This window comes from Cupressus sempervirens, chromosome 2, assembly GCF_028749045.1.
Source record: "Cupressus sempervirens isolate cs-2001-9-10 chromosome 2, ASM2874904v1, whole genome shotgun sequence".
Taxonomy (NCBI): Eukaryota; Viridiplantae; Streptophyta; class Pinopsida; order Cupressales; family Cupressaceae; genus Cupressus; species Cupressus sempervirens.
In genome coordinates, this window is record NC_143119.1 from 588,236,832 (window position 1) to 588,262,953 (window position 26,122).

The 26,122-nt window shown below is 35.8% G+C and overlaps 1 protein-coding gene across 5 annotated transcripts in view; it reads right to left on the minus strand.

Annotated features, from left to right (window-relative positions):
* The window catches only part of LOC149574782 (uncharacterized), a 205,944-nt gene that overhangs the window by 58,743 nt on the left and 121,079 nt on the right, over window positions 1–26,122 (minus strand). For 3 of the 5 annotated variants that reach the window (XM_089814609.1, XM_089814610.1, XM_089814608.1), the window contains exons 13-14: window positions 13,343–13,392; window positions 13,083–13,164 (exon numbers count right to left, since the gene is read on the minus strand). In XM_089814609.1, coding sequence (XP_089670735.1) covers window positions 13,083–13,164; window positions 13,343–13,392 — 132 coding nt within the window. The remainder of the gene's footprint in view (window positions 1–13,082; window positions 13,165–13,342; window positions 13,393–26,122) is intronic. The other 2 variants (XM_089814611.1, XR_016360093.1) reach the window with 2 other exon arrangements.

Consider the following 26,122-nt stretch of genomic DNA (forward strand, 5'->3'; position numbering starts at 1 on the left):
CATTTTATCTCTTTCAATTGCCAAATCTGTCTCTCTCTTTGTTTGAGTTTTTGGTTTCTTCCTTGGCAGCTGATCATTTCTATATGTCAAATTATTCAAACATCTGAATTACTTACAATTTGTAAATTACAAATCATTAAAATACATATAAAAATTACAATTATTTCAATGAATACACAATATATATTAAACAACTTGCCTAATTTCTAACCATTTTCAAATAACAATTCATTCAAACATACAAATTTCAATGAAATCACTATCTATTAAACATGTCAAATTATAATCAAATTTGTCTCTATATGTCAACAAACAATATTTAAAAAGGACTGCACTAACCTTTTCTATAGAAAGAATATTTAAAAAGCCTTCAAATAGCGTATCCAATGATTGAATTTGGTGTTTGCTAGCTTCAAAATGTCTTCAAATAGTGTTTGCTAACTTTCAACAGCTTGAAACCCGTGTTTTCTATTGGAACAACAGAATGTACAACAGACAAAGCAAAATATGGATCAGCAGGGACCCAAAAAATGGTGATTTCACATAGTGCGTATGCACTATAGCGCGTATGCACTATGTGAAAATAAATCTCTCCCTAGCTCACCATTCCCCATCCCCTACGCTCTCTCTCCCCCCCTCCCTACTCTCTCCTCTCCCATCCCCTACTCTCTCTCACTCTCTCTCTCATCCCCTACTCTCTCACTCTCTCTCCTCTCCCATCCCCTACTCTCTCCTCTCCTACTCTCTCGCTCTCTCTCCTCTCCCATCCCCTACTCTCGCTCTCTCTCCTCTCCCATCCCCTACTCTCTCTCTCTCGCTCTCCCTCTCCCAGTGCCTTCTCTCTCCCATCCCCTACTCTCTCTCTCTCTCTCTTACACACACTCATCCCCCCCTCTCTCTCTCCCTCCCTCACCACCTACTCTCTCTCTCTCCCCTCTCCCATCCCCTGCTCTCTAGATCTCTCACACACACTCCCATCCCCCCTCTCCCTCTTTCCTATCCCATCCCCTACTCTCTAGATCTCTCACACACACTCCCATTCCCCCCCTCCCACTCCCTCTCCCACCGCCTACTCTCTCACTCTCTCTCCCTCTCTACTCTCACTCTCTCTCACTCTCTCCCATCCCCTACTCTCTCTCTTACACACATTCCCATCCCCCCTCTCTCTATTTCTCCCTCTCCCACTCCCTCTCCCACCGCCTACTCTCTCTCCCATCCCCTACTCTCTCTCTCTCTCTCTCTCTCTCTCTCTCGGGCTACTCTCTCTCTCTCTCCCCTCTCCCATCCCCTACTCTCTTTCACACAGCCACACACTCCCATCCCCCCTCTCTCTCTCCTCTCTTATCCCCTACTCTCTAGATCCCTCACACACACTCCCATCCCCCCCTCTCTCTCCTCTCCCATCCCCTACTCTCTAGATCTCTCACACACACTCCCCTCCCCCCCTCTCTCCCTCTCCCACCGCCTACTGTCTCTTTCTCTCTCTCACTCTCTTCCTCTCTACTCTCTCTCTGCCACCCCTACTCTCTCACACTCTCCCATCCCTTTCTCTCTCACATCTCCTACTCTCTCTATCTCTCTCCCCTAGTCTCTCTTTCACACACACACACCCATCCCCCTCTCTTTCTCTCTCTCCTCTCCCATCCCCTACTCTCTCTCCCTCTCTCTCTTTGCCACCCCCTACTCTCTCTCTCTCTTACACACATTCCCATTCCCCCTCTCTCTCCCTCTCCCACTCCCTCTCCCATCGCCTACTCTCTCTCTCTCATCCCCTACTCTCTCTCCCCCCTCTCCCATCCCCCACTCTCTCTTTCACACACACTCCCATCCCCCCTCTCTCTCCTCTCCCATCCCCTACTCTCTCTCCCCTCTCCCATCCCCTACTCGCTCTCTCACTCGCACACTCTCATGATCCTCTCTCTCTCTCTCTCTCTCTCTCTCTCTCTCTCTCTCCCATCCCCTACTCTCTCTGCCACCCCCTACTCTCTCTCTCACTCTCACACTCTCTCCCATCCCCTCCTCTCACTCTCTCCCCCATACTGTACTCTCCCTCTACCACCCCTACTCTTTCTCTCCCATCCCCTACTCTCTCTCTTACACACACTCTCATCCCCCCCTCTGTCTCCCTCTCCCACTCCCTCTCCCACCACCTACTCTCTCTCTCCCATCCCCTACTCGCTCTCTCTCCCCTCTCCCATCCCCTACTCTCTAGATCTCTCACACACTCCCATCCCCCCCTCTCTCTCCCTCTCCCACTCCCTCTCCCACCACCTACTCTCTCTCTCACTCTCTATCTCCCTCTCTACTCTCTCTCTCTGCCACCCCTATTCTCTCTCACACTCTCTCATGCCCTACTCTCTCTCTTACACACTCTCATCCCCCCTCTCTCTCTGGCTACTCTCTCTCCCCTCTCCCATCCCCTACTCTCTCTCTTTCACACACACACACATCCCCTACTCTCTCTCTCTCTCTCTCTTGCTCTCCCTCTCCCACTCTGTCTCCCACCACCTACTCTGTCTCTCTCTCTTTGCCACCCCTACTCTCTCACACTTCCTCTCTCTCCTATCCTCTACTCTCTCTCCCCTCTCCCATCCCCTACTCTCTCTCTGCCACCCCTACTCTCTCTCACACTCTCACACTCTCCCATGCCCTACTCTCTCACACACACAGTCCCATCCTCCTCTCTCTCTCCCTCTCCCACTACCTTCTCTCTCTCTCTACCATCCCCTACTCTCAATCTCTCTCTCCCATCCTGTACTCTCTCTGCCACCCCTACTCTCTCTCTCACTTTCTCTCTCTCATCCCCTACTCTCAATCTCTCTCTGCCACCCTTGCTCTCTCTCTCACACTTCCTCTCTCTCCCATCCCGTACTTTCTCTCTGCCACCCCTACTCTCTCACTTCCTCTCTCTCCCATCCCCTACTCTCTCTCTCCCCTCTTCCATCCCCTACTCTCTCTCTCTCTACCTCTCTCCTTCCCTCTCTATGCACTATTTAGGTCTCAATAGCACGCACTATTAAGACTCAAATTTAAAAAACTTTAAATAGCATGTGTCTGCTCTATTCAAAGCTTTGCATTCTACCAAGCCTAAGGCTTGGTTTTGCCTTGGGGATCCAACCCAAAGGTTTGGAGTCTGTAAACTGATCTAAGATGTGTTTTGCTGCAAACATACAAAAAATGATTTATTTTTCTTGTGTGCTCTCCTTTAAGTTTCCTTGTGGTTGAGCATCGATAAAATAAAGTTACATGACATTATAGGTCTCTGTGTTAGCTATATAACCATATAATTTATTTTTTATTTGAACTATTTCAAGTCTTTCATCTATAATTTCTTTTGGATGTATGTCCATTTTTTGTCAAAAACCAACATGTACTAATGGGCTGTAGATTTTAGCGCGTTCGTCAAATTTTGCAACAACTTAGTTTTTTAGAAACTAGAGTCCATTCTACACACTTTGAAAAAAAGAAGTTTTGATTTTATATTAGTTTTCAATCATTTCCAGGGGGAGCACACAAATATTTCACGTTTTTGAGATGTGTCTAATTAAAAAAATCATTAAAAAAAAATACACTATAAAATTACCTAAAAAGTCAAGGATAAACTACATAGTGTTAGGTAACTTTTGACTAGAGAGATTAAAAAATTTCAAAAAAAAAGAGTTAAAATTTTAGGGTGGCCACACTTTGTACCATGTTATGTTTTTTGGAATAAACGGTACCACTTTCTGTGGCCCCCTTTTTTGAGGACCTAAACCTAAACCATTTTGGAAAAAAATTAGTAGTTTAGAAACTAAATTCAAAGGACTACTACTTTTGTTTTTGTCATATCTTAGAATTTTGAGCATAAATATCTTCAAATTATTGTTGAAGTTCAGAAATTGTTGTGATTTCAAAAAAAGGTGTCCACTTATACCCCCTTTTGGCACCACAACTTGGTGCACTTACCCTATTGTATGGCCTGAACAGATACCACCTCTCCTTAAAGTAAAATTGAACAGTCAACATTAGAGCCTCTTCCCACACCATGTACGACCAATACACCGTCATCAACTGTCATACGGTATTAGTGGTCATTGCCATATAGTACAGTGTTTCCTTATAGACTCTTCCTTGGCTATTGGTAAAAAAAACCCATCTACTTCATATAGACTTCCAACTATTGATCAAAATGATGTCTTTCCTGGCAATAAGCAGTCATACAATTTGATGTTTGTATGGGTTGTTATCACCATCGAGTGATAGTCTTTGGTTGTTAACTCTCGTACAATAGCAAGTCAGCCCCTCCCTTCACGTGGATACTTGTACAATAGAAAAAACAGACAATATGGAAGACCACACTAAGATATTAGGCAAGGTGTAAGGTAAATTATCTCGAACAAGAAAATCAACTTTCTCTAAATACGAAGAAATGAATGAAGATTCACACATGCAAGACATATTTTGATTAGTAATTATAGCACTTTAGATTACAAACCATAGATTCCTTCGCACATATCTACAACATCTTGATCAGATATGGTATTTATTACAAATATGTCTTCAAACATGAAGACCACAAAAATTTGTTTCCAATGGCAAACTAGGGTGGTGGTGAACCATCAAAACTACAACTACAAATTAGGGAGGATCTTCCACCTTCAAAACTGCGCATAAACCATCTTTACCCTCTAGTCTCTGCAAATGCATTCCATAAAGACTTACAATGCCCAACCATCACCTTATAAAGGCCTCCAAAGATTTAGAAAGTTACAATATGTACGGGCAGACAATATTAATTTATTTTATTATTTAGGCACCTTTATTTTATAATTAAATTAATTAATGAAATAAGTCATGATATTATTCTAATTTTTGGACTATTAATTAATTAACCCAATTAAGATGCTTACTAAAATTGGGGACATATATAATGTTCCCATTTTAAGATAGAATTTTAATAATGATTAAATAAGATAATATTATTAAACAAAGAACGATAATAAAATCACATATTAGAATTAGTATTAATATATAAAAAGTTAGAAATAATTTTCAATCAAAATATATAAAAAGTAAGAAATCGTGATAAAATATCATTACAAAATATTAAATATAAATAATAATATAATTTACTAGCAACAACATAGAATCTTTAAAAAAAAAATTATAATGGATGAATAAATAAATAAAATTGACTACAAGCAATAACGTTGTAGAAAGTAAATAAATAAATCAATATCATAATATAAAATAATATAAGTTAATTAAATCTTTAATGAAAAGTCAAGAGATATGTTATAAAGAGACAAGACTCGTCCAAAATAAGATATAAAAGAGGAATATTTTGTTCAAAAAGGAAGATACAAGAGGAGGAAAAGATAGGAGTAAAAGAAGGAATAATGGAAGAGGAAAATAATGAGAAGAAAATAGGGAAGTGATTTGCTCAAAAGGTATAATGATATTGAAAGGATGTGGCTCTTCAAAAGGGTCATAATTATGAATGGTTGTGACTCTTAAAAAATATTGTAACTGTAAATTATTGTGACTTTTTGAAAGGATAATCATTATGAAGGATTATGAATTGTTGAAAAGCAAGGTATTTTTTAGTGGCTAATATTTGTAAATTGGTTAATTTTAGAATTTTTTTGCTAGTAATTTGGCTAATAATTTAAGATTTAATGCAACCTAAATTGCCTCATTTTTATGAAATTTAGTTCTAAAATATTTAAAATCACTCAATAATCTATTTTATTAAAAAAATTCAACTCAAAGATTCAATAAATGATTATATTTGATTCACCTAAATATTATATATTATCAAAGAAATTAAAATTAATTCACCAATAATTATCATAATTATTAGTTACTTTAGGGATATATCACCAATATTTAGTTTTCAATATTGATTTAAAATACAATGTAATTATCCTCATAATTTCCATGAGATAAAACATGTTCAATTTTGATTTGTAATATTCTATGATGATTAGCGAACTTCCTATTATTATTGAGATTCACCAATATTTTCTACTCAAAAAGTATGATTCCAAAATAATCGTCAATGTAAATAATATTTAAAATTAAAAATTTGAGAGATTTGCCGATAAAAATAATTTGGTTTTTCAAAATAATGAAAGATTCACCAATATTTTATATCTTTTTATGGAGGGTACTTTCTTAAAATTTACCCTATCGAAAAGATTGTAAGTATAAAGGGTTGTGCCTTTTCACGTGGATGATAACTATTAAGGGATGTGACTTTTCGAATGGATTATGATTATAAAGGAGAATATAAATACAATGAGATTTCTTCAAAAGGAGGAAGAAATGAATAATCTCATATGATTAAGATATATTATATCTATATGATATACATGTATATATTAATAATAAGATTGTGTACAACATATGAAAATTAATGTTATGTGGAACGTTAAGATAATGCTATTAGTAAACAGGATAGGAACTCCTTGTGTGTAATATAGTAATGGGTAGGGTGCTTGGATAGGGGGAAGAGTAATTTGATCATGTTGAGGCATTTGAGTCCCAATACGGGTAAGAACCTTGAGGGAGCCTTGGATATAGATTGTTTCTTCCTTTGAGCACATAATTAGACACATTAGGGGAAGGGCCTTACTCAATATTACTAATGGGTATTATCTTTTAATACATTCCTTAAGATTAATAGCTAATTTTGGCTCTATTCCATATTACTAGGAGTAAGGGGACATCACACCAGTACAAATCCTTGTCACCCAATGATTACTTGCCCTCAAGAAATTCATCATCAAACAGTTTGTAGATGAAGCCCTAGGATCCAAAACCAAGCCCAAACATCAGTAGTAGTTTCTATTGAAATCTCCATACTACTTTAGGATCACATGCACGAGTAAACCACTATCAAGCTTACACTGCACCACTTGATATAAACATTGCCATGTCTAGAGTCACTAGGATCCCAAAGAAGCCAATCATAAAACACATTGATGCTCCAATCCAAAGCCTTCCTACCATCATACTTGTCAACCTTTTCATGAATCTCATAGCTCAAGTAGATCTTGTTGTTTGCATGAGGAAATCCCTCACACGGTGATGCAACCATGGATGGAGGGACCTCAAAGAAATAAGTCCAAGTGTGCAACAAAAGTAAACACATTGAAAACAACAATTTGGAATAGAGAGTGTGTGATCCACCCTTATGCAATAGGAAATCAAATTACATTCAATTGGCAACACACATCCCTCCATACATGCCAAGCTACACTAGGCTTGCTTGATTACACTCCTTAGTTGGAGATCTTAAATCTCATTTCTTCACTACTAGATGACCATCGCTCCAAAGATACATTGCATCAAATATATACGCATCGCGATATGTAGGTCAGCCTTGAGATCCATTACATTCCCAAGAACAAGACTCATATTACAACAAATAGGTGTGATCCTAAATCATAAGGAACTCATGACATAAACGTTTGAGAGCTTTCAGTTCCGAATTTAGGTCCTCATGTGATCCAAGAGCATAGCTAGATGTGTCGCTAAAGATCACAAGTCGTAGATCTCCATCGCAAATCCAAATTCCAAGATCAGGTCCTAGAACAAATAAGAACACACTACCCGAGACAAAAGAATTCGTAACTCAAGCAAATAGGTCCAAATATGTTATGAACCTAGGAATATGATCCAAGATAGGTCTTGAATATACTTTGATCATCGCAATTGCCACCTTGATGATAAGAAGAGCCATTGGATTAATATCCCAAACTATACAAACTAGCAAACTAGAAACAAAATATTTTTGGTTGATGCAAGATTGCTCCAAACCCAAGATGCTCCTACATCAGACACCCAAGGGTTGATAAGAAAGCAAGTCTCCCACTTAAATGCCTAAGAAGAATCAAAATGATGCAACTTGACTTGAGAAATCCATGAAGAACCTTCACCTAGTTTGTCCTTCCACTTGATTAGATACTTTTAATACTCTTTACCTCTTGTACTCCTTCCAACTCTGATATTCTATATTTTTTCTATCCTAACCAACTTCTTAAGATATTGTTGCTTCATGTTTGAATCATCTGCTTCATTATACTCAAACATATCTGCAACGTTGAATATAGGTGAAATGTCCATATTCTCAAGTAGCTTCACTTCATAAGCATTTACAAAATCAAACTTCTTCAAGATCTTACAAGGTCCAAACTTTCTTATCTTCAATTTGTTACAAGTCCCAACTAGAAATCTTCCTTCCTTCGAGTGAACCATAACTTCATCTCCTAATGAGAAACCCTTGTCTCCTAGTCCTTTGAGCCTTCTCCTTATACTTTTGATTCACACTTTCCAAATGATACTTAACTTCCTCACGTAAAGATTCATAAAATTTACAAATTCCTTTGATTTAGCACTCCTCTTATCCTCCTGCTTAAGATCCCTTAACTCTAGAACTCCTTTAGGACTCATGTCAGTAACTCCTTAATAGTGTTTTTCTTGTGCTCGTATTCAATGAATTGTTATATGCAAAATCTGCTTGTGCTAAGACTAAATCCCAATTACCAAGCTCATCTCCAAACAACCTCCACAACAAATTCCCTATACTCCTATCCACAACCTTTGTTTTTCCATGGATAAAAAGTTATAACAAAACTTCAAATTAGTATTCAACTTCCTCAAACGTATCCTCCTGAAATATCTACAAACTTGTTATTTGTATCTGAAACTATACTCCTCAGTAATCCATGCAATCTTACAATCTCGTTATAAATAAGTTAGCTAAATTTATTGCATCTAATGTCTTCTTACAAGGAATGAAATATGACATTTTAGAAAATCTATGCACCACCACACATATAAAATCATTACATCTTTGTGTCTTTGACAATCCAAAAAAACGTTTCATGCTAATATCCTCCCAAGGTCTACTAGGTACAAGTAATGGTGTATACAGACCTACACTTTGACAACTACCCTTAGCAACTTGACAAATTCTACAATTTTGAACAAAATTCCAAAAATCCTTATAAATTTGTGGCCAATAATACCTCACTTACCAAATTTGTTGTCTTGTCAACGCTAAAGTGTCCTGCAAGTCCTTCACTATGTTTCTCCTTAATCAGATTATCCCTCATTAATTATATCATCCTGAACGATATAATCGAAACACTTGCTTCGGTCAACAATAACACGTTCCTTACATTCATCCCATGCTTCTACAAAATTAGGGTTCCTTTTGTACAAGGTCTTCAATTCATCAAATCAAGTACTTCTATTCTCATCTCCGCCAACAAATCACTTCTACTCAATGCATCGACGACTCTATTTGACTATCTGCTCCTACGTTTCAACACAAAGTACAACTCTACAACTCAATACATCTCATGTGTCTCTTATTTAATTTTCCTTGACTACTCGGATATGCAATGCTTTATGATCAATATACAACACAAACTCCTTAGGAAACAAGTAATGTCTCCAATTCTTCAAAACTTGAACAACCACATAGAACTCCTGATCATATAGAATGAATATTTCCTCTTGGCATTATTCAAATTTTCACTGTAAAAAGCAACAGGTCTATCTTCTTGACTTACAACTGCTCCAATTGCATCACAGCCTGCTTGAAATACCTTGTTGAAATCCAGGGTGATTGTATGAGACTCTGGTTCAACCAAAGTATTACAATTAACTACTGGCTTAGGAGTTGTTATTATGTCAACCACTAAGTCACTAGTATTATTGTAGCAATAAGAGATTTTTGCAAAGTTGTAGTTTCTTGTGAATCATTTTTGAGAAAAGAGGAATAGATTGAGAGAATCAGCACGTCATATAATTTCATCTAAAATCATGTTGTAGGCACCTTTAGTAAAAAGGGAGCCTCCGCTATTGCTAAGAGGAGAGATTTATCTTACTTAACCATTGCTTAAAGTCGCAACTTTTAAGTTGTACTCTTAGTAACTAACAAAAAAAATAGCTAACAAGGCATGTCAGCTGCCTTCCTCAATTGGATGAGTTCCACCAATAGGACATAAACATCTTTAGGAGGCTTGAACCTTTCTTCAAACTTGGCTAAGAATAGCCAAGTTTGTCATAGTCTATGGTACAAGATGATAAAACCAGTCATTAGCCACACCTTGCAGAGTTTCCCCAAATAGCCTCACAAATTCCTCCTCATGTTCAACACTATGAACACCACATGCAATGTACAATGAAGTAATATGTTCATCAGGATGTTGTCTGTCACCAAAGAGCTTAGGAAACATATTTCTTGAGCTAGCAAGAAGAGCATGTAGAGGTAGAGTCAAATTCAACGGACCAAAAGCATTTTCCCAAGGACCTTGGGAATTTACAATTCTTGGTAAAAGCTTGAAAAACTACAAGAAATAAAAACACAATGAATAGGATGTTGGTATGCTTCAAACAAAAGTGTGAGGCTTTTGATTGCATATCGTGTCCCTAAGAAAGTCGCCAAAAACCATGGGATGAAATTTTTGTAATTGGCAGTTTTTAAGAATCAATTACAAAACAATGGTTCCAGCCACAGTGCGTGAGACACAATCTCTCCTAATTGTAAGAGAGGGCTCTCCCTTCTTGTTGCAACTAGAATCAACAAAACACTTAACTAATATTTACACTAAGCTAGATCAAGGCGGGACATTCAACCTATTTCTTATTTCAGAATAGATGTTACCATTATAGTACAATCTTTAAGCAATGGCATGTTTCACTTGCAAAGTTTTCACTGAAGCAATAATCCTAATAAATAGAAGATTAGACATAAGAATAATCTTTGGCGTACCAACAACTTTAAAAACTCGTGAAAGCTCAAAGTCTTTCCACTACTCATGATATTTTGAGAACAAGAATGAAACACATGTGAGCTCAAGGTCTCCAACATGTATTTCACCTTACATGCACAAATGAAGAAAACGAATGAGCACGAATGGAGCAGCACAAAGCCTGCAAGCTATTCCCTTGATTGAGTTTCCTATGTTAGTCTCACACTTGATAAGCAACTCAGGTCTAGAAAACCAAATTTAAGACCAAATTATAACTTTGAACGCAATATGCAACTCCAATCTGCAAGATTGAGTTCAACCCCCTTTTGAATGGAAGCACAAAACTCACAATCAATATCTAAACAATGTCATTACATTACACCTTGAATCAACCCAAAACTTCAAAGCAAGTTGCGTATTTTGTTAAAAGCAATTTAATTTACATCCAAGCTCAAAGTCTTAGACTGCATATACAAGCTTGCAAAGTTTTCATTGCCCAAATGATAAAACTACAAAGAGCACCCTCCTTTATTCAAAAGTGAGGGGCTGAGAGCAGAAAGTGGATAAACCCAACTAATCAAGACTTATTCAGCAACTACTACCTATAGTGGATGTCCTATAATGTGATTACATGTTATAACTTTGCAAGTGATACTATCACATGCAATTACATTTTGTTTTTACATTACACGTAATCTGTTGAAATAGTTATCTGGGGAAGATACTACATGGGAGAATGAGCAGATTTTAGAGCATCCTAATCTGAAATTACTTGTGCGCAAGCAGTCCCAAGAAAGGGAAACTGTCATGTCCCCTAATTAACAAGAACCAATAAAATGATTCACTAATAGACCATTTGATTCCCATCTGTCATTAAACTTCTTTTTTTTTGATAGGTGATGGGCCGAAGCCTAGATTATTTATTATTTATTTATTGTTTCTCATGGAAATTAGTTATTATTATTATGTGTTAAGCTCGAGTAGACTCGAACCTAAGACTTTCCATATGAGATGCTCGCAATTTGCCGTTATGGTGTAGGCTCTTGCCTTCCCCTAAAGATAAGGAAATTACCATTTTCTTTAATTAGAAGCCCGGTGAATTAAATTGGTTTTCATAAAGGCTACTTCTACTTAAATCCTCTCTCTCTTTGGGGGCTAGCTTGAATTCAAATAATGGAAAAGGCAATATCTATTGAAGCCCTTGAAGGAACTCGGAGGCATCAATATGTTTTCTTCATAATATATTTCAAGTCTTGGAATCAAGATTTCTTTGCTGTTTCAGTGGCTAATCACCACCCTGGTCTGCTGGGCATTTCACAATTTTCTTACATCTCCATAGGGAAACAAAACTGCAGTCACTTGGGGAAAATCTTGTAATAATAAGGATGATCGATGCTGAAAGACAAGATCACTGAGATTCAAGGTTTCACTCAGATCCAGGAGGACCAAATTACTAAAATTGCATATGTAGCATAGGCCAACTCATTCATAGCCATTCTAATCCTATTTGCAAGGACCTTAGTGTTGCTGCAATACATTTTCTAACAGCATTTACAAGAATTGCAGACCTGCAGTTCCCATATACAGATTCATTAGCATAGAGTGGCTGCAATCTTAGGATCATTGCATCATAGAAGCACTATACATCCACACCCCTGTACTAACTGTGTGATGCTTCTCTGTACGATTTTGGGCCTTTAATAATATAACTCTTACAGCTAGAGGAATGACTACCAGTCTACTGACAAAACCGCATAGATTCATGAAAATGATGTTATGATAAGAATCCCAGTAAGTTTCAGAGGCATCCAAACACAGAATCATCACCACCATACAGTCCTGATTGAAATGAGACACCATATACATAGAAATCAGGGATTAACGAGGACCAACCATTTCAATACAAGTGAGCTCCCTTCACTCCAAATTACATCGAGAGATTTAGTCCATGAATACATTGAATCATCATTTTAAGAGAAAGTTGCAAATTATTTACAGCCTACACATTGCTTGTACTCAGTTTCAGATTGAAATAAAAATCCAATTTTTGCTCAGATATTGTTCCAAACTGGTGTATTTGCTCACTGTTTGTTTTTGTTTTCTTTGAAATATTTGCATGCTGTTTTCTTTTGTTTTCATAGTTTTGACCTAAAGAATGGATCAAGTTGGCTAAATCAGGATTAACAATCATTTAGTTCCAAAGAAAATGTACACTAAGGACTAGTCTACACTGATTACTAGAGTGTGACAACAGGACAATTTTAAGCAATTGTATTAAAATTAAAAGCATCTGATGGTTTATGTCAATTAAATATATTAAGAAACTAAACACACCTGCAAAGCATTGAAATTTTTCCAAGGTATTTGGCTCATTGCTAGCTCCCATAGTATGACCCCAAAGCTGTACACATCAGACCTGTTACAAACAACCAATAAATGTTGATGATTTTGTGAACATTCTTCACAAAAGAACCAATTATGATGATTTGAACTTTTGAATCAACACATTTTAGGACCATTAATCTTTTACCCAAAAAATGAACGCAAAGCAGAAAAGTTCCACAAACAAAATAGTGAAGGAAATGATCAATTACTTCTTATTAGATGACTCATTACGCAGAACTTCAGGACTCATCCATTGTGGCTACAAAATAAAAGGACTTTTGGTCAAATCCTCAAGTACATAAGGCTAAATGTGTACAGGTATCAATACCTTTTCAGTGCCAAGACTAAAGAGAAATAAGTTCATCTTCCACCTGTAGTTGGATTACTGTTATACCTTTTGCATAGAAAAGCAACATGCATTGACTCAATGCTTCAACATAATCAATGAAAATTCCTAGTGATGTTCTCCTTGCTTCAATCCTTTCGTTATGGAAAAGTCATAATTTAGTTAATTTCTCATTAAATTGGCAATAGAGATGACATAAAAAGAAAAATTTATCATTACCAATATGGAAACATGGAAAAGATGTAAACTATCAAGTTGGGATTCTTATAGAAGAGAAAAAATAAAGTTAAATCCTATTCTGACAGCATTCAACCTGATTTAACATGCATGGTTATTAGGTCATAAAGAAATCGTACATGATGGCACCACATAGAAGCAATAGCTCAAAAAAAATCTTTAATATAACACCAAGATCTTGGACAAGCTTCAATAACTTCACATTTTTCCCAAAGTATTGAAGACCTCAACCCACCCACTGATTTCCTCATTAGTTATCTACAGTGTCACTCGTCATCTTGATGAAATGAAACGTGGGAATTATGATAATTTTGGATGAATCTAGACTACAAAAGGATAACGACCAATGGAATACCCTAAAAATAGGATTTAATGGCTTTCATTGGAGAAAATGCTATAAAGGATAATTTTGATAATTGTATAATGATAGAAAAGAGGCTTTTTACCTATGGCCTTAACCTTAACTAAATCACCGGATTTGTTGTCAATCATAATACTCTCATGTATTTAGGATAACAAATTAATAGAAGGGGTTGACTCTTGTGTGTGATGAATTGTCTTATTTTCTTTACTCCTTTCTTTTCTAAACTAGATCTAGTACATTTAAAATTATGACAAATCCTGAAGCTTTATTACTTCTATGATTCTATCTATTTCAAATTGTTGGAAACCTAGGGATTTTGAGGTGAGACTCAAATATGCTTAGAATTTCTAAAAGCTACTTTAACTGTAAGTCCTTAGTGATATTATGATACAGTCAAAATTCACATTATCTCATTTTGATGACTTCCACAGCTTGGGTGATTAAGAAATAATTATAATATAAGTTGTCTTAAAGAAGAAATATTAAAAGGAGCCTAAGTTCTTATTATTTATTAAAAGGTGATTAAAATCATGTCATCAAATAATGTCTAGGAACAAACGGGTCTTTTCATTTAATGAGTAATTATTTAATTTGAGAAAAGGACATTTTGGAGGAAAAAGGGGATATTATTATATTAAATGTTTCCTTCAGAGGAGGTTGAACTTGAGACCTCATTATTGAGGTTAGCCACATTATGGTATTTGCTTCTACATCTAAGAGAACTAGTGTTCATCTCTAATTTTTTTGTACATGAAAATCCTCTTGAAAATACTGGTTTTGGGGAGAAAAAAAACCCTAGCTAAGTTTGGTGATTTCACAAAGTCACAGCAGCACCTGCAATTGTATTTTATGTTGGATTCTTCGAGAATAGAGGCATTTGATGTGTTCTGATGAGTTGTTTGGATTTGCTAATGCTACTAGTGTTGTGTGGATTCATCATTGTTTGGAGTGCTGATGGAGAGGTTATTCCCTTCCTCATGCCAGTTGTACCAATTCTACAAACAGCTATTGCCAACTGTACCAAACTTCACCTATTTATCTTGTAGATCTATCCCATTTTGGTTGTAAAGTCCTGTATTTCTGGTGTGCTTGTTGGGCGATGAAATTTCATCAAGTTAAAAGGATCGTACATATTTGTCCAAGTTATACAGAATCTAGATGGGTATAAGAATTTTGCCCATGAATTGCTACCTCTATTTGTTGGAGTTGGCTTTTGGCCACCTTGGCCAGGTGATGTCATCCTTGAAACTTTGGTGTTATACTTTATATCTTTGCAAAGTATTTTTGTGGGTCCATACTGCCTCACTCCTGATTGTACCAGCAACATATACTCAGTTACAATCCCACTTGATAATTTATCGTTTCCAATGTGTTTTGGTTTCATAGTCTTTGAAATGTGTTTTCAGCAGTTTGCATATGGATGGTTTAGGTGTTGTTTCTAATCTACAGTTTACATTCTGCTATTAGTGCATTAAGTTTTGGTTTGACAGTTTATCAACAAACAAAGTGATATCAGACCTACAATCATTCTAATGTCATCAATCAAAGGTATTTCCTTTATGGGTGCATACTGTAATGTACCCTCTTCCAGTGTTAAGTATTATCTTGTTTTATGACAAGCCTTGATAGGTGAACCTAGACCGGTTAGAAGATACACATAAAACATGTTTATAGATAGATAGATAGATAGATAGCACAGTATCTATTTCCCACCTAATCCTTAGGGAGAGACCGCAATCAGGTTCTTAGTTCTCTTTGAAGGGTCTATTGGGACTCTAGTTGTCTTAATGGCCATCCCAGAATGGTCCTCGGGCTATTTCACTATCTCATAATGCCCTATCTCTCCCTAAGGTCTTATGGATGTTCAACACCTTGGTATACCCATTCCATCCTTATAGTCCTTGGGAGAGATTTTTTATCTTCCCCAGCCTTGTGGATACCCTATACTTTGGCATATCAATCCTCAGATATACATATGTCATTTGTCTAACTATGCCTTAATTCTGTACCAGGAATTTTAATACTCACTTAATTCAGAGTATCCTGAAATTGAATGCTAAGTACAAAGAAATATTTGTACAAATATATTCTGGCTGTTGTCTGAATTATTAGAGATTCTTATTCTTGTTCTGGTATACTATTAACTCCTTGTGGCCTTGACCGCAAGTCTTGTTGTTAATTCTCATATAAACTCTTTACTTGTAAATGCTAATTCCTCTAAATGGCTCCTAAGTAATATGTCCTGAACTCCTGCTTCCTTAATTCTGATTGTTTATTTTCTTGATATTTAACAGCTGCTTTTCCTTTGATGTTTTTCTGATCAAATAATTTGATGACCAACTATCAATATCTTTCTGTTTGTTCTATTTGAGTTCCAACTTTGATTTGTTGATACTGATCTGCAAATCTTATGTGTTGGCTCTGATAAGAATCCCTTATTTTATAATGATCTGAATTTGGAAGGAACTCCTATATGATGATATGCTAAAGGAGGAATAAAAGAAATATTTCCCCATTTTAAATCTCCTTAAGCTGAGTTCATTTGTCTGTTGTTATATTTCAGACATATGCTCTTCTAAGACTTATTATTCATGTCTTTCACTTGCACATCTCATATGTCTTCTATAAATTTATGAACTTCTGTACATACACGATGAACACCTTTCAACTACAATTCACAATCTCTATTTATATCTGCATTTCATCAATAAGACATGCCTCTTCAGGAAGAGTCTTCTCAAGGATTTCACACTCTTCTCTAATCTCCTCAACTCTTCTCAAATATCTCTCAATACACTTACATATATTTTTGCTCAATAATTTTCATGTCTTCGCATATCCATTTAGTATATTTCTATTCTCCTGTACTAAATCTGCTCTTATCGAAATTTGAATAATATTTAAATCCATTTACTCACTACTTCCACACAAATCTCATTTTTTTAATTTTATTCGTTTCTATATATTCTTTGAAACAACTCCGTCCTATTTCCTTACATTGAATGCTACTTTTAAATCTCAATGTCTTTAGAAGGGAAAATTTGGTTCAAAAGAAAGATGACTCTTCATATCAGAATAAACCGCAACTCCTTGTCAAATAAAATAGCACCCTCTTGTTTGTTACGCTGTTTTAAATTCATTGTCTTTCTTTGTACCTTTTCATTAATTGCCATTGAAAGTTTCAATTTCCAAAGGACTTTTTAGTCAACACAAATCAATTTGATAAGAATGATTGCCCAAACAGATATATATGACATCACTTCATGAGGACAGGCTGGAATAGGAATAAGACAAAAATACTTCTTTTTGAATATAGCAAATTTGTCTTATTATGGCGAGTGTTGATTGTATAAAATATTCATTTCTTTGTCAGACTGATAATTGTTTCTTACTCTTTATCATATTCACTGCACTTCCTTGATATTATTTGCTCTCAAACTCATCACTGCTAATTCAATATTAATTGCTGCGTATTATAATGTCTCCGCCAATTTGAATTGATGTGCTTTTAGTATATTTTTTCACTATCATACAATTTACCATTTTCTGTCCATATATTATTATTTTGTGATTAGATAACAAATTGAATAATTGATCATTGCCAATCGTATTTTTCTTTATTTTCTATTGACAAGTACTTCATGTCAGGAACTACTGGCAGCTTTTTCACATCATCTGTAATGTCCCTTGCTTGTGTGGCATGAAATCTCAAAACAACAATTCCAACTTCTCAGTTTTATTTTATCTAAATCTTGCACTTGGACTATGTAGTGGAGATTAGGCTCAATAGCAATCACTATTTCAGATTTAATCAACAGTTATAAATGTGACTGTAATGTCCCCTTTATGGGACATGGGACATCGAGAAAAGTAAGGTCAAACATATATAATATTAAATTTGGGTTTTAAGAGATTAATGTAGAATTAAAAAAAGGCCAACTTAATATTATTAAAGTGAGCTAAAAGATAACAAAAGGGGAATAAGACGAAAAGACAGGAGAAGGGGAGTTGAAGAGTCACACCTATGAGGATTAAAAGGAGGAAGCTTCATTCTTATGGGGATGCTTAGATTTCGATATTGTTTTCAGTTTTCCCTTTGAGGAAATGGAAGCTTGGCTTTCAGTTTCATGATCTTGAGGACAAACACCTTCATGCTCTTCTTGAGAATCAGACACAAACCTGGTTCAGCCTCGTGGTGGATTTGAGATGGAGTTCACACTGCGCATACAGGTTCCTGTTTGGTATTTCCAATCCGACTGTAATACTGTTTTTAAGATTGGATTTTATGCATGTTGTTGTATTTGCTGGTTTATAATACAATAACAATTCTAAACTTGTATTAAAACTTAGTACTGTGATGAGCATTTTGGTTCATTGTGTTATCCTATCTTTTGTCCCCACAAAATGTAGGTAATAGTACAATCAACTTAGTTGTAATGTCCCCATTTCCTAGATCGATTTTTATAGTAAAGTTAATATAAAATAAATAAATCAATAAATATAATTTATAATTATGATTTCATTGGTAGAGTAAAATAAACAAATATTATATATATATCATTTATTTTGATCCTATATCAAATGGATATAACATTATATCGATTGATAAAACATTAAATAAAAAGAAATAATAATAATTAAATATACAATAATAAAAATAATAATTTATTAAAATTAAGACTATACAATACAAGAGTACAAATGAATATAACTTAATAAGAAAATTAAAATGATAATAATCATAATAAATTAAATAGTTAATTTTAAATAATTATAATAATGAAATATATATTAGAAAATAATGGAAAATTCATGCAGATATTATAGAAACGGTGAAAATCGTCAAAGAAAGAAAAGTATGTTATAATATTCAGCAATAAAGGGAATAACAATATAACATTGAATACAAATTCCAGGGACATTGCAAAAAAGGGCCTGAATTTGTAAGAAAAGCTGAAATTATAGGAAGTTAGAATTGAGAAGAATTATTAGCCAAGAACACACAATATTCATAATATTAAAAGGTATGGGAATAAAGTATGAAAGCACACGACTTTTGGCAAGTTTAGTGTTTCATCCTATTAATAAGGGATCAAATCAAATATCATAGATATATGGGCATGGTTTAAAGGGAACACCATAAAATAGGAAAAAGACTCTTAATTATACTTCAACGTCAGACATAACTTAGCGTGGGAATCACCAAACGCAGTGGCATAGTACTCGGACAGAACTAATTGCACGGGCAGATAATCTTCAAACACGATCTGAACAGTCACTAGGAGAAAGCACGAAACACTTTCTTTCTTATTTTCGATTGATACCCGGACAACATTTAGAAAGGGAAATATAACTGGGAACAATAGACATGAGAAGCTAGAATTAATCATTTTCCAGAGTGCAGCCAGTGAATCCCAAATTGACATTATCTCAGTAAGGGATTTATATTCTATTAGAGATAAGAAGGAATTAAAGAATACAAGAACATTGGAATCTGGCAAGAGCCTGAGGAGCATATATATGTTGTAAGCATACGATAACAGATAAAAGACATTGCAACTGACAAATATATAAATATAAATACCCGTGAAGGATTGAGGGTTATCACCACTTATTTTTATTATCATTTCAGAAATCATATCAGAATTATAATTATTTCGAGATACTATTATAGAGATATTTTGTAGACTATTGGTCATCTATTTCCCCAAGCTGAGCACATGATCATAAAAAAAAAGAAAGGACTGTGATCTATAGTGATAAAAGATCTGAAAATATATCTAAGAATATTTGATCTATACATTCTTGATGCAGACCAGTCTTGCAAATTAAGTCCCTTTAACTCCTTTGGTGAAAACTCAAAGTTCATAAATAAAGATAGAGAAGATAAGAGAAAGAGAAGACAATCATTTGTCCTGTTATTCCAAGGGTTCGAAAAAAAGGGACATTACATTAGTTTCACATTTCTCTGAGATAATTCATCATTTAATTGGCCAACATTGATCAATCAATCAATCTCAATTTGCATAATGAATCCTTTTACTAAAAGTTTTCATGAAGTCCTTTTCGTTTTTCATTTTATTAAGCCCATGCTTAACTTTTGAAGCCTTCAACGTCCTTATTTGCATTTTTGAGTGAGTGTTTAGTTGCTTTTAGTGTTTTTGTTTCATGTTATCTCTTACATTCGGTTTTCCCTTCGATTCAATATATCTTAGGGCTTACTTGGACTTGGCAATCAAAAGACATGACCATTTAAGTGCCCAAAAAGTGGACTCTCCAGGTGCAATCGCATATTTCAAATATGAATGTTATATTTCATAGTTGAGATACACATTTTGAAAAATATAACATAAATTGAGTTCATGATATCTTTTTAAGTTACTTAATCACTTAAGTGACTATAGTGCACTTTATGTTATATTTTCATGTTGAGTTGCTTTTTAACTATTCTCTTAAATGATTTATCACTATTTAGTTCTAATTTATTTTTTAGTTTTACTCTAAGTTAAATATTACTTTCTGAATAAAATTTGTACATGATATATAAACTCTATAGAGTAAATATTATTTTTGACCCCTTCAAGTGATATTAACTCAAAAATCAGTTAGACATGCGCTTAATTGGTCATTTAAGTTGTGCGAACTCAATAACATGTCCTTTTATATGTTTACATGCAAATGCATATGGAGAGTTCGATTTTGACTTGAAAATGCATATTTTAAATATGTAATCGACTTGTAAGAGTCCATTTACATGAAAACTTCACTCTATATGCAAACAAATTTATATGTAATAGCCCTTTGAGAGTCCAATTTCCACTAGGAAAGCAATTTGTGGACTTAGGAAAATCAAAAAGTGAGTTTCTAAAACATGCAATCACCTTCCTAGAGTCTGATTTGCATGTAAATGGCTTTTCCAAGCCAACATGTGACATGCAATGCCTCCTCTAGAGTGTGATTTGCACTTAGAAGCAAAAATAACATATGCAATATCGCCCAAAGAGTATGATTTTGCATTGGGAGGAATGTGTTTGGCTTTAACTTGTAAATGCAAGGGAAAATAATTTATGTCATTGCATCTTGAGAGTCTGATTATGCATCTAGAGCCAAGACATTGGCATTTCAAGTTAAAGTAATACATGACTTTGCATTTGAAGAGTCCAACCATGCAAGGGAACTCATGCAAATGAAGTTGGAGACCAAGTTTTTTAGCATTTTCCACAAAAACGCCAAGGTTTGACAATCTAAGGGCACATTTTTGCTCAAAAAAAATCTAGAAAATGCATTTCCAGCTCAAATGATCCATCAACAAGGGCACTTTTTTGCATTTGGAAGCTCATTTTGGCATTTTGAGAATCGCGTTTTTCCCTTTCTTTTCGAAAACAGCCCATTTGGAAGAACTATTTTTGCATGCGAATGCATTTTAATGCATTTGATATCCACGTTTTTTGTCAAGAACATCAAAAACGACCCATATTGATGTATTTAGAAGGCACATTTTTACCCAAAAACATCCTTTTACATGCATTACATCAAAACGTTTTGGCATTACATGCTTTTGTCACTTGCATTTCACCATTACATGCAGTAACGCCCAAATATTTTTACATGAAGATTTGCATTGCAACTTTGAAATAGTCAAAAGCTATTGAATTGCTGCATGCAAAAACACTTGGACAGTTAGATTTTGGAGAAGACTTGTTCATTTCAACTTCTCTTTCCTCCACATTTGGCTCATTGAGCTCCAAGTAAGTAGACAATTTCAAATTTTCTTGTATTTCTTGCTTACTTTATTAGTATGTTGCACTATTTAGCTCATCTTTGTCCACTTGTTCAAAGGTATGCTATATCTTTTGCATGTTTTCTTTAAAAAAGATGAATTCTTCTCATTACAAATACTTGATAATTCTCCAAACTCCTAAAATGAAATTGCACGCAGAAGAACATCTTGATGTTTGTCATGTCCGAGTCAATAGCGAGAAGTATGTTTTTGTTTTGTGCTTAATTTTCTTGTTTGTTTGTTTGCTTGTTTTGGTTTCTTTTTTGGAAGAAAGTTGAGGAATCATATCCAAGAATGCAAGTGCATCCACATCCTTTCACCTTTGATTTTTTCATGCCAATGCATATTCCATCCATTTTCCCACACATGCAATTACATCCTTCCAACCCAATTACATGTTTACCTCAAGTAATTACTACATGTAATTACCACATGTAATTACCTCTAAAGAACCCAATTTTGGTAAAAGGTCACTCTTTTAAATACCAAAGTCGTCATTTGCACACATTCCTATGCGTCCAGCTTGTATTCTTGGTCATATAAACGAAAATCCATCATTACCCACATGCATTACAGCCTTGTAAGTCCCATTTTGGCCCTTTTAGTCCAAATGCATATGCTTTCCAGATCATTTCCAGCCATCACATGTGTTCCATGAGTATCTAATCAATACTCTAAATACCTTGTTCTTCATAGATCTGCCTTTGCCAATCAAAGTTAGTCTTCAAGGAGCCAATACCTTCAGATAATGTCTTTACTCTAGAATTTCCATGTTGTAGCACGACATGTTTGTGCCAACAAAATCCAAAGGGAAGATGAAATACCAGTATGATAAGGAGTTGGCTCATGCAACTGCATCACTTGTTTCATCTCCTCTAGATCAAGTATTAGATACAAAGATTGGGCATGTGGACATGACTGATTTCTTACAAAGTATCGAAGCCCCTGCTAGTAGAAAGATGAAATGTATCAAAAGAAGCAATAATCATCTTGTGTCTACTTTTCCCAAGGCTGCCCCAGAACTTGAGTTTGTCTTGAGATGTGCTCTTTCAGCCCTAAGACAAAAACAATCAAGAATGCAGATGGAAAGGACATCGGATCCAGACGTCATTGAGAAAATCTTCAAAGTTCCTTAGAATTCAGAATGTGTAGATTTCACTAAAGAAATGTCTTTACAACTTTGGAATCATACCAAATTGGATTATCAAAGGCAAATAAATGCATATTGGTTGGATAATAAGAAAACTAATTTCTCTAGGTGGCCAAGAACAGCAGATAGATCTCACTTCAAACCAAAAGTTAAGGATTTGATAACTCTTCTCAGAAGAGTTTGTGGCCTCAAGGAATCTTGTGATTTTGAACCATAGATGTTTAAGTTTATTCTTTGGATCTCTGATAACAAGGAACCCATCTACTGGGGAGAACATATAAGCACAATGCTATGTGAGCAGTTGCTTAATGTGGGAACATCAACACCTTTCTACATGAATTCGTACTTGGTATACATTGTTGCAACCATGGGAATGTTCTCAAGACTTTCCACCAAGAGGGATCGGACTCTAGTTCCTATCTAGGACTATTATGATCAAATTACATTGACACAAAGCAAATATCATTACATGAGCGTCCAAGATGCATATTTTGGATATTTCAGGTGTCAATTTGACAAAGAGATGGTAATCAAAAGAAAAATCTTTGGATGCATATTTTTGCAATTTCCAACTTTCACCTATTTAAGAGTTGGTTATTTTCAAGGTTAACCGTATACCTTACCAAGATATCCTATTGATAGGATTATTCTGATGGAATTGGTCAAATAGCTCATGGAGGTGCAATCGTACGAACACAGTGAGCACAGGTTGGGATTCGACATCACCACTGCTAAACCACTTGCAATTGGTCAATATAAGCTCAATTCGGTATACAAAGAAAAGGGAATGGAAGAAAAACTTTAGTTTATCACCTTGAAGAAATTCGAAGCTAGGTTCAACTTCGATTATTGAGGAATGCAATCAAGAATCAAATGGAGGATGTATGGATTGGTTTGCGCACAGAGGTGGACATCATCAAGATGGACTACTGTAGGCTCACGTTGCAGAAAATCATCAACCTCAACATGGTTGAGATTCCACCTAAGTTTACAAGTTGAAGATGATGGCATCATCCTAGTTCCAAAATATCACAAGGCTAGCTTTGACAAGAACTGTCCATTTCCTATTCAGTGGCAATAGAAGGAAGCAATTCAATCTTTGATAGATTCCAATCTATCTAAGTAAATAACAATAAGTGGCTGAAAATCCAAGGCCTCAAAAGAATACATCCAAAAATCTGGTTAGATTGCAATCATTTTGGACGTATTGGAAGAACATCTCAGGTGGAGATCTCAAGCAAGGATGGTTCATCCTCTTTGGTGTTGGGTAAAACTTTCAAATTCAAGCTCAAAGGTGGAAAAGGATCAAAACCACTTGTAGAATATTTTCAAGCACCCATACAGGGCCAAGGATCAGAGGAAGAATCTAATGAAGAAGCTGAAGGGGAAGAGGGAGAGAGAATGATTTTATCTCCCCCACGGCCAACAAGAAATCAGGATCCACCCATTCAAGAAAGACCCTTCTTGGATACCATAAACAACAATGTGGACTCATTCTCCACCATTTTTGCAGCTACAATTTCCGTCTCAAAAATGAACATGTCGGCACTTCCCATCTCTTCGGCAGCTCCTCCTATCCTCATAGCGGAGCAGTGTGAGAACTTTGGAAATGTGTTTGAAGATTTTCCAACTCCCACAGAAGATCAAGTTTCCCAACTTAATACCTCGGTTCATGAAAGAGACATCTCAGAGGACACCCATGGTTCCAGCCATGCAAATTGAAGCATGCACAGTCACAACAGATATACAATCAGGATCAATATCTATAGTAGCCACTAACCCTATTCCAACAAACAAAGGTTTCAGCTTGTCATGTCCCCGAATTTTAATGTAATAATTTAATTTAATTAATTAATTAACTGGTGCCAGAATTTAAATAATATAACAAAAGGACCTTTAATTAGTTACTTTAATTAATTAATATGGGGTCCAAGTTAATAATATTTGTATTTGTGATTCCGATTGATTTAGTATAATCTCGAACCCATTTTTATTTTAATTATTTAGACAGGTGTTGTCCTCGGCTATCTTTGTAAACCCTCGGGAGTTCCTCCGAAGGGTATTTAAGCATGATGTGTAGGTAGTAGTTGTTATGCGATTTGGATTATTTCTTTGTACTACAAATTCCTGTTGGAGTTCATTATTGTTCGTCATATCGGAAGTGAAAGATCTTCCCTACTTGGCTAATTCGGCTTTGGTGGGATTCAATCCTCACCCTGTTGCTTGTAATACTTTGCTCGAATCTGGCAATTTTGACCACCATATTTGTTTGCAAATACATATATCTATATATCTGTGATTGGATTTCAATATTTGTATTCGCATTAATTGGCATTTCTGGCAAATATAATCACTTTGTTCTATCATCTCAAAGTGCGGCTCCACTCATCACCCCGACAACCCTCTACAACTTCCATACCCATCCGCACAACTCCCAGACTTCCCCGTACGACTACATTTCAAACCGTACGGACACCTCAATCAATACCATACGGCTGCCTATGTCGCACACAAACCGTAAGGGTATTTGCATACCGTATGGCCATCTTGCTCCATACCGCACAACCATCTCCAACCAATCGTACGAACACCTCTCATCACCCTCAGGCCATATAGCCATATTGTCTTTCCAATCTAAACCGTATAGACTATCTGAAGCATAAAGAAACACTACCCGAAGCACTGAGGGAGAAATGCCTGAAGCATTGGCTAACCAAAGCATTGAGGAAGACTACTCGAAGCACTGAGGAAGACTACCTAAGCATAAAGAAAGACTACCCGAAGCACTGAGGGAGAATTGCCTGAAGCACTGGCTAATTGAAGCATTGAGGAAGACTACTCGAAGCACTGAGGAAGACTACGTGAAGCATAAAGAAAGACTACCCGAAGCACTAAGGAACACTAGCTGAAGCATAAAGAAAGACTACTTGAAGTACTAAGGGAGAACTACCTGAAGCACTGGCTACCCGAAGCATTAAGGAAGACTACTGAAGCATTGAAAAGGACTACCCGAAGCATTGAGGAAGACAACTTGAAACATAAAGAAAGACTACCCGAAGGACGGAGGAAGAACTACCTAAAGCATTGGCTACCCGAAGCATTGAGGAAGACT